General features: G+C 31.7%; 2 protein-coding genes across 4 annotated transcripts; one reads left to right on the forward strand and one right to left on the reverse strand.

The window, feature by feature from the left end:
• Positions 1-3,058: 3,058 nt before the first annotated feature.
• Positions 3,059-7,294, forward strand: LOC110825045 (histone-lysine N-methyltransferase, H3 lysine-9 specific SUVH6-like). Of its 3 annotated transcripts, none has more exons than XM_088218023.1 (2): positions 3,059-3,297; positions 3,878-7,294. In XM_088218023.1, the coding sequence occupies exon 2, from the start codon at positions 3,910-3,912 to the stop codon at positions 7,051-7,053; it is 3,144 nt and encodes a 1,047-aa protein (XP_088074149.1). In that variant the 5' UTR covers positions 3,059-3,297; positions 3,878-3,909; the 3' UTR covers positions 7,054-7,294. The 3 variants fall into 3 exon arrangements, with proteins under 3 accessions (XP_088074149.1, XP_088074148.1, XP_088074150.1); XM_088218022.1 differs by having other exon boundaries at positions 3,059-3,229; XM_088218024.1 differs by having other exon boundaries at positions 3,059-3,229; positions 3,929-7,294.
• A 652-nt stretch (positions 7,295-7,946) lies between these two features.
• On the reverse strand, positions 7,947-9,457 carry EXLB1 (expansin-like B1). The gene is made up of 3 exons (XM_022055663.2): positions 9,230-9,457; positions 9,031-9,137; positions 7,947-8,540 (listed from the first exon to the last, which is right to left on the reverse strand). The coding sequence occupies exons 1-3, from the start codon at positions 9,351-9,353 to the stop codon at positions 8,031-8,033; spliced, it is 741 nt and encodes a 246-aa protein (XP_021911355.1). The 5' UTR covers positions 9,354-9,457; the 3' UTR covers positions 7,947-8,030.
• Between the last annotated feature and the right edge of the window lie 3,557 nt (positions 9,458-13,014).

A 13,014-nucleotide genomic window follows, 5' to 3' on the forward strand; every position in this document is an offset into this window, starting at 1 on the left:
TATTATTATGCACTCAAAAATTGTAAAATCAGGCAATCAGTTAACATAGCAAACAATAGTAAACAACCGATTCCGGCTCCATTAGTAACCTATAATTAATTATGAATATTTTTTAAGTTTCACAAAATATCATATTATTTAAAATTAAACTTCAATTTCATAATAGGGAATAAGGTGAGAGATTTTTACGTAAATTGATGTCTAAAATGCTAAACTTTTGACTACACCTACTGGCGGTCTCTGAGTTCCCTGAATTTTCTTTTGGGGATTAAAACGCGCTTTAAGTACCTAGAAATATGTCAAAAAACCCAAAATCAGTGGTAGGAACCCCTTTTTGGCCAATTCTGACATTTCGGCACGGCGGCTCTGCCGTACTCCGGCGACGGCACCGCCGCCCGCGGTGGCAATTTGTCTCGGGTCGACCGTTTTTGACCGAATTCAGTTAGTTTTGTACGAATCCCTGCGAGAAAACACGTTAAGAAGCATCAGTTGGCCAAAAAAAGTCGAAAAATCGAATCTCACGAGTAGTTGGGTCTTCTTCTCCGGTGGGGGGGAGGGGGGGATCTGGCGGATAGGGTTGGGGTTTAGTGTGAGGAGCGTTATTTATATATGTCCCCTTTTAATATGGGTCGTCCATCGTATTTAATCTGAGCCGTCTGATCGTGATTAAATAGGAAGTGAATATGGGTTGTTCATCGCGATCTGATCTGGGTCGTCCGATCGCGTTTAAATAAGAAGTGGATCTGAATCGTTCATCATGTTTAAATCCGACTGTCCGATCATGTCTAGGGAGGGAACGGATCCAGACCGTCCGTGCACGTGGGAACGAATCTATACCGTCCGATCGCGAGCACGTGGATCGCTAGTATGGCCTCCCATGTGGTACCGCGTCAGTGTGGCTTGCCACGCGGCACGCTCTAGTTCGTCGGGGCTACTGAATGGGCGTCTTACGTGACATAATTTTCTTAAATTATATTTTGACCCGTAATTTTTAATTTTTCTTTCAAAAACACCATTAGAACCCAAATTTTCATCTCTTTTTTTCAAAATTATTTTTATTTTTATCCTTTAATAATTTTCTTCATTTTTATATTAAAATAAAATTCAAAAACTAAAAAAATTATATTTATATATTAATTTTAATTACATTAAAATTAATTAATTAAATGTATTACAGAAGCGTACCTGAATTCATAGTAGAAAAAATTTGTGTGTAGTATGGTAGATCTTCCAAATCGACATGTGATCTTTCAAACTCTCTTTTTCTACTGATGGGATAATATAAAAAAATAAACCATACGTGTGATTTAGGAACTATAACTGTCTTTTTATATCGTCAAGTTTCATTATTTCTGATTTATCCCATTATAAAATCAGAAATAACACTTTTGATCTATGCACATAAACAATGCCCATACTTTATCAAATGTATTAAGGTCTAATATCTGTAAATGATCACTTTTAAAGGGGCTCAATAAAATCGATAGCATTTTATGCACAATAAGGCTCACATTAAGCTCACACGATTGATTAAAATCTAGCAATAGAACGATATATATATTTGATAAAAATGTGTAAATAAGTGCAAAAAAGTGCAAAGACTTACCAGATTTAGCAAAAAAAGAAAAAGCAAATTACAAAATTTGAATTTTGACACTTGTTATACATTGATAGATAACGTTTTTTTTTTCAATTTACTTGTTGATTTTTTTTATTTGTTTTAAATGTACAGTTTCCTTTTATTTTTAAACAAAAAAAGCTTAAAATAGTCAAATTATATTTAAATATTTTAAAAAATAATTTTGACTAATTGATTAAATTAATAAATCAATAACAATAAAAAGTATCGCATTGTTGTTAATTTATTAGTTTAATAAATTAGTTTACATATTTTTTTCTTGAGCTAGCCTTTAAACGTATAAACATGATTTTTTTACTATTTTAACTTTTTTTTTATTAAGAAACAAAAGGAGTTGAATGTTTGAAATAAATAAAAAGTATATAACAAAAAAAAAAAATTATGAAACAAACAATAACAAACGTCAAAATTCGTGGACTTAGACAGTAATTTTTTTAAAAAAATTATGGCTATAAGAGAGGAAAATTTGTCTAGAAAATGAGCCTTTTGCCAATGCTGGTTGTGATTTTAGAGAAGAAGACAACCGAGATTGGGATTGTGTAAGTGAAGGAAAGGGTCTTAGAGCACAAAAGGAATGGAAAATAGAGAGGATGAATGTTCTAATCTTAGGGCATATAATAATGGGGATAAAAAATATAGAAAATATGAGAGAAGAAATAGGGTATCAAGGTTTATTGTGGTGATTTTAAAGATGACAGTGACGTGGTAGCCAATATGACATTCATGTCTGCTTCTTCAAATTGAATATTAAAATACACTACGTCAATGCCAGGTTAAGTAGGCACAAAATAATTCATTTTTAATAATACAGATAATGATATAAAAAAAAAAAAAACTCATGACAAATTTGAATATTTTTATTGTAAAGAAAAAATTTTTATATTTTGACCCTAAAATATATATATCTAAAAAATATGACATAATTTAAATGTATTAAGAGGATTAATGAAAATAGAACTATAAATAAATACTTATTAAAAAAATCATGAAAAATTACTGAAATAACCATCGTGCCAATATCATCCCATATTTCTAACCGATGATTTCAGTTATTCGCACACCTAAGAATAGTCACATGTGGGTACATCAATCTCTATACTAACCTCATTAATAAAAATATAAACTTATATCCACCCTATATTTGAAGTGAATAGAAAGTATAAGTAAAATGCTCAATCCATTATTCACCTATTTACTTATTTTTTTTTTATTTTTTTAAAATTTTTTAAAATATTTAAATAATTTTAATTTAAAAATATTAGATATTAATCTGAATAAAATATAATTAAAGTAATATTTAAATATAATATTTAGTAATAAATATTATAAATATATATTAGATATTTATTTATCAAAATTTAATTAATTTGAGTAAAATTAAAAATCTATTAATTATTTATAAGGGAATGAGACAGGACGAATTACGGGGTCACCCGCCCAATGTACATCTCTACATACACCTTCAGATGTTCCAACTCGTTCGCCTTTTCAGAACTGAAAGAAAAAAAAATCGCCTTTTTATTCGATGAAAGTGCTAATAATCTCTGCTGCAGTGCCGATTGTTTCGAGGATTTCTTCGATTTTTCTGGGGTAAATTTTGACCTAATTGCTTGTCGTATTTGTACACTGTTCAGGCTTCTGTTAGGTTGCTGAGGAATGTAAGTGTGAAAAACTACAACTTAGATTATGTAAGACCTTAGGGAATTCAGATGTATGCGGAAGGTTTAGAGACCCCTAATGTGGATTTTTCTTTTTTATAAATATTTATTTTTGTCGAATTACATGAGCCTCAACTTTGATTTTTCTTCTCGTATGATGGATACCCCAGTTTAATGCATGGAAATGAGCAATTCCTGAGCATTTAGCGTTCTTTCTTGATTGTTCTTATGCGTGTATTCTGCTTCCATTGATTTTTGCTTCCCAAATGCAAGGAAGAACTGCCTTTTCGTTTTTACTGACATTGGAATTAGTTTTCTATTACTTGCCGTTCATAGGTTATCAATATAATGTTTCGAGCATTTGTTCCTTTGGTTTTTCCGATATTACTTTGTTAATCAAGCGTTTCTTTAGATTATTCTGTTTATTCTCACAGTTAGGCTAGGAAATTTATGTCATCAATTATGAGATGTGAAGTTCTATTTGCTTTGTTATCCCAACAATAAGGCTTTCAAGCAGAGAAAGTACACGCATGTTTTAAATGCTTGAGACTGATTGTAGTTAATAAATATTTTGATTTAGGTTCTTCATGGGCACTTTCATTAATCTGTTATATGAGTCAAATGAGTGCAGACAGTAGGCTGAATACAGATTTATCAAAGGTGGTTTCATTAAGCAATGGTGTTTCTGTGAGAAGATTAGAAGAAATACTGATGGAAAATGAGCGCTATGTTGCCTTTTCTGGTGTACGCAAGTATAAGCGGCGTAAAGTTAGTGCTGTTAGGGATTTCCCACCTGGGTGTGGATGGTTTCCCACACAGATCAATTTAACACCTGGAGAAGAAGCAGGATATTCTGGTACCATTGAAAAGTCTGTAAATGGGGATGAAAGTTGTGGTTCATTGCATGTTGATTGTGATAGATCTTCTGCAACTGGAAATGAGTCCCAGTCCCAAGATCTGTCACTGATGGTAGGACAGAGAGATCATATGGATTCTGTTGGAGAAAAGCTGATGAACTCATCTAATCAGGTGGATGGGCTTGAATCAGTGAAAGCTGAGTCTACAGGGACGCCGTTGCTAGATCTTGAACCTGGACATGTTGAAAAGTCAGTGCTAAAGCTTGAAAATGGTGGAAACTTGAATGCATCAGAGGTATTAAATAAAGTTGATCTTTCTGCAAAGGAAGAGATTGCTCCCAAAGGTTGTTTGAAATCCTTTTTGCCACTTGGTGAGCCAGTTATTTCACATGGCATTTATTTAAATAAGAGTTCAATTAGAAATTATCCTCCTCGAAGAAATGTTTCTGCTGTTAGAGACTTCCCTCCAAATGTTGGAATTAATGCTTCCCATCTTACTAGTGAAGAGATAATAGAAATTGTTGCTTCTGTACAGAACAAGAATTCAGGCCCAGAGAAGTATTGTAATGGAGATGTTACAATGAAGGCTGATTTTAAACAAATAAGGCAGGCTGTTCTAGATGAAGACAATCGCAAGAGCAGAGTGGAAGGTGATGATGTCAGTCAAATAGGGGAGAAAGTTCAACCTGAATCTGATGGCATTTTCTCCAAAGAAAGGGGAAAGAACAAAGAATTCAAAATACTTCCTGAGGAGGACAAGTTGGCATTGGGAGATGCAAAAGAACAGAGTGATACTTCTGGTAAAACTAATACTAGTCGTTTGCATCTTGAGACCGAGTCACTTGAAAAAACAGACGAAAAGAGTATTGGACTATTGGAGGAAAACATGGAGAGGCAAATAGTAATTTACTCAAGGGAAAACAATAATGGAAGACGGATTTCAGATACGACTAGCTTTGAGAATAAACTTCAAGATGAAAGTTCAGGCTATTCAGAATTTACTTCGGGGAGGGTGCTGGTACTGGGACTCATGGCTGCAAAAACTTGTCCTTGGAGGCAGGGAAGAAAGGTCACCAAACGTAATGTGCTTGGTGGTGCAGGTGAAAGAAAAGAGAAGAATCATGATTTCATACTACAACCACAAAAGAAACCTGCTCAGAAGGTAAAGGACAGTGAAGGTGAAAACTCTGGAAAAATATGTTCTGAGAAGAATCTGAATCTTAATAATGAAGGTTCCTTTGGCCATGATGAGGAATCTAGAGTTTCTCAAATGGATCATAGATCTCATAGCGTGAGTCTACTTCCTTCTGTTCCTGGTAATTCTGGGGGTAGAGGTGACGATAATGATGCAATTGCCACAAGAAACCAAGTGAGGGAAACATTGCGGTTGTTCCACCTTATCTGTAGGAAGCTCTTGCAAGAAGAAGAAGCGAGGCCTCAGGAGCGATTGAAAGGTAGGAGAATTGACTATGAAGCTGCTAAGATTCTTAAGAACAAAAGGAAGTATGTTAACACTGGCAAGCAAATCATTGGATCTGTCCCAGGGGTTGATATTGGTGATGAGTTTCATTACAGAGTAGAGCTTAATATCATCGGTCTCCATCGCCCTACTCAGGGTGGCATAGATTATGTGAAGGAAGGTGGAAAGCTTCTTGCTACCAGTATTGTTGCTTCTGGAGGCTATGATGATGAGTTGGATAACTCAGATGTTCTGATTTACACTGGCCAGGGAGGAAATGTCATGAAGGTTGGAGATAAGGAACCTGAAGATCAGAAGCTTGAAAGAGGAAATCTTGCTTTGACAAATAGCAAACATGCACATAATCCTGTAAGAGTGATTCGTGGTGAGATGAAGGCATCTGATTCATCAGATTCAAAATCTAGAACATACATCTATGATGGGCTTTATGAGGTTGTGGAATTATGGCAGGAGCAAGGGTCACATGGTAAGCTGGTCTTTAAGTTTAAGTTGGTCCGGCTTCCTGGTCAACCTGAACTTGCTTGGAAAGTAGTGAAGAAGTCCAAAACGTCCAAAGTACGAGAGGGTGTTTGCGTAAATGATATTTCAAATGGGAAAGAGTTAATTCCTATTTGTGCTGTGAACACCATAGATGATGAGAAGCCACCATCATTTGAATATGTAACTGGCATGATTTACCCTGATTGGTGTAACCCTACTCCTCCTAAGGGTTGTGATTGTACCAATGGATGTTCAGAATCCGGGAAATGTTTGTGTATAAGCAAGAATGGTGGAGAAATCCCATTTAATCATAATGGGGCAATTGTTGAAGCAAAGGCCCTCGTGTACGAGTGTGGTCCTCCCTGCAAATGCCCTCCTTCTTGCTATAATAGAGTCAGTCAACATGGTATCAAATTTCAGCTTGAAATCTTCAAAACTGAAACAAGAGGCTGGGGTGTCAGATCCCTTAATTCAATCCCTTCTGGAAGTTTTATATGTGAGTATACAGGAGAACTCCTTCAGGAGAAGGAAGCTGAAGAAAGAACTGGCAACGATGAGTATCTATTTGATATTGGGAATAACTTCAGTGACATGTCTCTGCGAAGTGAAGTTTCTAACACCTTACCTGATTCAAAGTCAAGTTCTTGCCAAGTTGTTGAGCACAGTGGATTCACTATTGATGCTGCACAATATGGAAATGTTGGAAGGTTTATCAACCATAGTTGTTCACCTAATTTGTATGCCCAAAATGTTCTTTATGATCATGAGGACAAGAGGATTCCTCACATAATGCTTTTTGCTATGGAGAACATTCCTCCCTTGCAAGAGCTGACATACCACTACAATTACCTGATGGATCAGGTTTATGATTCGAATGGAAATATAAAGAAGAAAAGTTGTTTCTGTGGTTCGTCTGAGTGCAATGGTAGGATGTACTGATGCTAGATGAGAAAAGGTTTTTGAGTTGAAGAAATGCAACTACTGTAAGTTTCGATTTCTCTGTTCTCAATATTCTCAGGCTGTTTTTGGTAGCAATACATTGACCTGAACTGTAGAATATGATTGAATTTCACTTTATTTTTTCTCTATCAATCTATCTGTAACGAAGATAACATCCTATCTTGGAAGAACCGACGGTAATAGTCATGTATAGTAGTAGCCTTTTGTTTGTGATTCGAAATGATTTCTTCATCCCCACTTTTAATATGTGTGCATTGAGCCCAATATTGTGGGATAAAATACATTTACAATTTTTCATTAGCTACACAAGGTCAGATTGGCTTCATTTTTTGGATGATGATGGATAGTTTTGAGGATTTTATGTCATTAAGGAGGATATCATTATCCATTCTATGTTTGAAAATTCTTGTCTTAAGCTTTTTGTTAGTGGTTTAGGTATTTGTCCACTGGGTGATGTATAGAGCTGTCAGTCTACCCTTTTGGTATCAGAAAAAGATTCAATGGTAAACTAATGAATGCAAAAGCAAAAAATGTTCAAGAACATGAAGAATATCATAATGCTAAGAATTCAATAATATACTCGTGCATTTGTACAATACAAGAGAATATTATTCGTAGATGCATCAAATAATTCAAATCGAAAATCTATTTAGTCAAACATTAAAATGATTTACGAGATTTACTTAATACGAGATTCAATACTTGTCAAGCCGAGCATTATTGAAGCTTAATCGAAAACTAGCTTAAAAGAACTTGCAAACTCTCTCTAACTCATAACTCATCTTAATCGCAGTTGAAATCATATTTTAATGTTTTTTAGAAATAGTTAAAAAAACATATTTGAATTTTTTAACAGAAATAAAAACAGTAGGTAGATAATCTAAAATTTTATTGAGGAAATGACGTACATATATATATATATGTATATATAGGTATTGTATAATTAAAATATTTAATTAAAGCTGAATCAATGAGTCATAAGCAACTCCAGCCTTCCAATCACGGGGTATAACATTTGGTGCTTGCACCCACTTCAACCCTGCAGGTCCACTAAATTGGAATCTCAAGCTGATGTCTCCTCTTGGTGGATTAGCCATGTCATAAACTGCTCCAAAAGCCCTTCTCATGTCAATCCATTCTTTACAATCTTCTTGCCATATTTGAAGTGCTACGACGTCGTTTAAACCAGACTGGTACAAGAGAACAATGGCCAAGTAATTCGGAAAGCTGCTATGCTCATGTACCTTGAACATAAGGCCGTAACTTGCAGAGTAGCGACAAGGAACTCTCCGATACTCGACGTCAACTACTCCATTACTGAATAGTTCGACTGCCATGTTTGGCAGTGCAAGTCTTGCGAAGGCACGCTCGCTAAGTATGAAGTCTGTGTTGTCTCCTTCACCGTAGTCTGTCACCACTACGTTCACTCCTTCTTCGCTGCAATATAAAACCGATGCGCATCTAACCTGTAATGATATCTTAATTAATAGATATACGAATAACAACTCAATAAGCTTTACATTATGTTGCTTAAAGTGGTTTTTAAAGTAATTAGAGAATTAAGTGTTGTTTTATTTAAATAATTAAAAGTTTAAAAAATGGATAATCAATGTTATGTGTAGCTTAATTTTATGAAGAAAATAATTTATTATAATAATAATATCATTCATTTTAAAAATATTAAATCATGTGCTTTTAAATAGTAAAAAAATATATATATAAAATGTTTAACTTTTTTAGAAAATATTAAATTATCATTTTCTCTCTTCTTTCTTCCAATTTAGAGGAAAACATAATTTTTTTTTTCTTGACTTTCCTCTGCCCAAATACTCTTAGAAAAATGATTTTTTTTTTTTTAAAAAAAAAAAACCTAAAGAAATAACATGCATCACCATCATGTATGTATATATATATATATATATATATATATGTTTATATACATATATAGTAAGTAACCTGATAGCAACCACCACAGCCAGTTCCATTCTTATAAAGCCTAGAAACTCCAGCCACATTAGCATCATTCACACTCCTTCCAAATTCACCATATCCACAAGCTCCTCCTGCATCACCATCATGTATATACATATTATATATATATATATATGTAGAGTACCAGATATATATATATAAATGGGTAGTACTGAAACCCTACTTGGTGTTCCTAAGCAATCAGGGCTACCATAATACGTCGCTCGAGAGGGCACAAATGGGTAACTCCCTACAACACCCAAAACCAAGACCATGCAAAGAATCCACGTTTTAGCTGCGAACACCATGTTTATTTAACAAGTAAACCAGGTGAGGAAGGTAGGATATTGTAGTGTATAATATATAATTGAAAAGGAATTGAATGATTTTGAGATGGGAATGTCGAAAAAATGAACATCCCATATTTATAGTGGAGAGTAGTAAATTGGGACACGTTCTCTTCCCCACTGATGAATACTAAAAGTGTATGTACATGTGTATGCCCACAGAAAATATAATTAATTGAACTTAATTTTAACTAACATAATAATATTTCTCTGATAATTTATTTTAATATTATATTACAGGGAAAAAAAAACATTATAGTTAGAGGATATTTGCCTAACTTTTGCACTTGTTGTCTTTTACATCTTCCTGAGCCGCCTGTATATTAGTTAGATGATATTTTAACAATGGGTTTTGCCATCTTTCAATTGAGTGTGAATAACCTGCTTTAGGTGGTAATAATATATAATTGCAAAACTATAATTCTATCGTACTTCCAGTTTAAGCACAAAATCTTTGTAAATAAGATTCGGATCTACACCATTTAATTGCTCTAGTAAAATTATTTACCAAAAGTTTTGCTTATCTAAAGCTCATAAAGATATATATATATATATGTATATATATGTATGTATGTATGATGGAACAAATCCAAATTTATTAAATAGATAATTTAGGTAAAATAGCAATGGGGTCATTTCCTAAGTGATATGATATATTTAGGTGTTAATTGCTTATGATAATCCCTTTTTTCAACCATCTCTTAGAAGCTATATATGTATCCTTTTTGTCTTCTTCCTCGTAAAGATATTTATATCTACAGGCAGCATAAAGCTGTGGATGTCTCAATCAATAAGAAGCGAGTTTCCTTTTGTATACTCTTTATAATATGAAAGCAATAGTTAGTAAGGATTCAGAGAACAAAAATTGTTTAGGATTTTAAAAATATTAAGAGAAAGGGACAAAAATATGATCGGAGTTTAGAACATTTAACTCAAACCATATAATATAAATGGGGATTATTAGAATTTGGGTTATGTGAGAATTTAATGGGAGAGAAATATACGACTTCATCCAAACAAAACAAAACAAAAAAAAATTAAATTTATCCTCTCTTAGGATGGTATAGAAACTATATAATCTATTTCTTGATTTCAATTCTAATATGGAAGAGTAACTCAAAAAATCGACAAATTCTACTACAACTAGAAACATATATCATATGATTCTTTATCGTTAACAAATATATATATATATATATATATATATATGATTGGACTAAATTTAATCAATAATAAAAAGTAAAATATGTTTATTTATATTAAATATTCGTATTTCTTTATTTCTTTGAAATAGATTTTTTTATGCTTTTAAAATATTATATAATTTCAATACACATAAAATATATTAAACTCAATAGCATACCTTAAATTTTATATTAGTATCTTAACACATACATTTAATTAGCTATTAGTTTAGCCTCAAATAATTCTATATATGCTACTTTAATTACATATATATATATATATATATATCTATTTTAACTCCCTTAGTTTTAAATAATCTTTAAGTAACTTAAAAGTAGACTAGTGTACATATATATATATATATATATTTTTTTTTTCATTTATAATAATTTTAACTCTCTCTTTATATTATAACCCTCTATTTATTCTTATAATTTTACATGTGATAGTTTATATTTAGTTAAAATTTTTAAAACTATGTAATAGAAGGTTGATAATTAAAAATCTAGTTCTAAAAAATAAAAATTAAAAAATGGCTGCCAAATGGCACCCAGGAGCATGCTTCCACCTACCCACAATTCTTGTGTGGTGGTCGAATATTTATTTATTTTTTTTAAAAAAATAATAATAATAATAATTAGTTGCCACTATCTAATTAAAAAATCATATTTATTTGTTATTATTTATTAAATTTCAAAATCAACATCTATTTACTAGATAAGATAATTGATGTGGGAATTGAACTAAAATGTTCTCTTTTTTCTTTTTTTTTTGAATAAATGTGTATAATTTTTTATTTAATTCAGTTGGGTATTTAAAATAAATTATTGTCAATTTAAAGAAGACAAAAATGAAATATTTTGGGGAAATCATAACTTGCTGAAATATCCAAAATTAAATTTATGTTAAAAGTAAATATTTATTAAATAAAAATTATATCGTTTGTTTTAAAACATATAAATTTAGGTTAATTATGGATGAAAATCTGAGCACTCCAATGGGCGAAATTTTAATTAGAAATAATAATAATAATAATTGAAATTCTTAAATGATTAATTATCGTATTAAACTTACTATTAATTTTGTAATTGAATTTAAATTACACATCAAAATTGTAAAGAAAAATGCATCCGCCACCAATTAAATAAATTGAAAGATCACATATTTCTTTTTCCAATGAAAAGACAAACTATAAATATGTAAGAGAACATAACCAAGAGTTCTTTACAACATTTCAAGTACCTTCATAATTAATTATGCCCACAATATATATATATATATATATATATATATATATTGTCATTTAATTCCCTTGGATCGTCTAACCTTACCCAATTGAGATATTCTTCATCTCCCAAAAAACTGATAGTTGAATATTCAACTGAATCAATTTATTAAATCAAAGAAAAATCAGTGAGATTAACTGAAACTATGTTACTTCACTTCAAAATTTTCAATTGGATCACTCTCTACTTTATTACTCTATCTCTTGTATCACTCAATTTCTCTCTCTCTATCATTGGACCTCTCAACTTTTTTGAGAGTGCTAGATTCTCTCTCTCTCTCTCTCTCTCTCTCTCTCTCTCTCTTTTGTTTCTAATAATGAGTTGTTTATTCTATCTAAATACATACTTATGGTGATTGATATGATTATAAATTTATTACATATGAATGCTTTTTAGGTTTCATACCGTGGTTAGATTATATTTATTTATTTTGAATTTTTTACGCTTTGATTACCGTTAAAGATATTTATATGTTCGAAATTTAAACAGAATATTAAATTTACCATATTAGATCCTATTATTTATAGAATAAAAAATTTTTGATATAGTTCGCGACTAGAGGATCGAATAGATCATTTAATTTTTTAATATTTATATTGACTATTTTTTTTTGGGACAAGATATATAATGAATTGAAAAAATTAATTGATTTGTGATTAATAATTATTTTATTTTAAAAATTATCAAAAAATTAATTGATTTGTAGATGTAAAATTTCATAATGAGGCTGAGAAGATTGGTGTTTTATTATTATTATTATTATTTTCCGTGGGTATTCTCTTTGAGGGGTGAATGGTGGGTTGGTGCAACTAGTTGCCTTTTTATATTAAAAAGTTATCTTAATAGAATTTAATGTTTTGGTCTAAGATTTTATCAGAAAATATAATAAAAATTGTAACATGAATTACTCTATGCCTACGGATAAAAGAAAGAGGGTGACCAAAAGAACCTTAAAAATTAATTAGACAAACATAAAACCCTAACCCCTAACATTTTGTTATTTGTTATCTTCTTCCTTTCTCCTCTTCCTTCTTGCACCGCACCATTGCCAAAAGTCACTTTGTAAATTGCCTCCTCTTCTTTTATTCCCAAACCCAAACTCATCTGCGCCGCATCTGCTTCCTGTCTTCGTGCATCTTCTTCCTCTTCCT

Source organism: Carica papaya, chromosome 4 (assembly GCF_054855325.1).
Source record: "Carica papaya isolate Zhongbai chromosome 4, ASM5485532v1, whole genome shotgun sequence".
Lineage (NCBI taxonomy): Eukaryota > Viridiplantae > Streptophyta > Magnoliopsida > Brassicales > Caricaceae > Carica > Carica papaya.

Bases quoted from the DNA above. Each gene is read 5' to 3' on its own strand.
- EXLB1 (XM_022055663.2), bottom strand. From the start codon at position 9,353: ATGGTGTTCGCAGCTAAAACGTGGATTCTTTGCATGGTCTTGGTTTTG. The intron at 9,138-9,229 runs GTAGGGTTTCAG...ATGGTGATGCAG, and splicing joins TGATTGCTTAGGAACACCAA to GAGGAGCTTGTGGATATGGT. The intron at 8,541-9,030 runs GTTACTTACTAT...ATATCATTACAG, and splicing joins GCTGTGGTGGTTGCTATCAG to GTTAGATGCGCATCGGTTTT.
- LOC110825045 (XM_088218023.1), top strand. From the start codon at position 3,910: ATGAGTCAAATGAGTGCAGACAGTAGGCTGAATACAGATTTATCAAAG.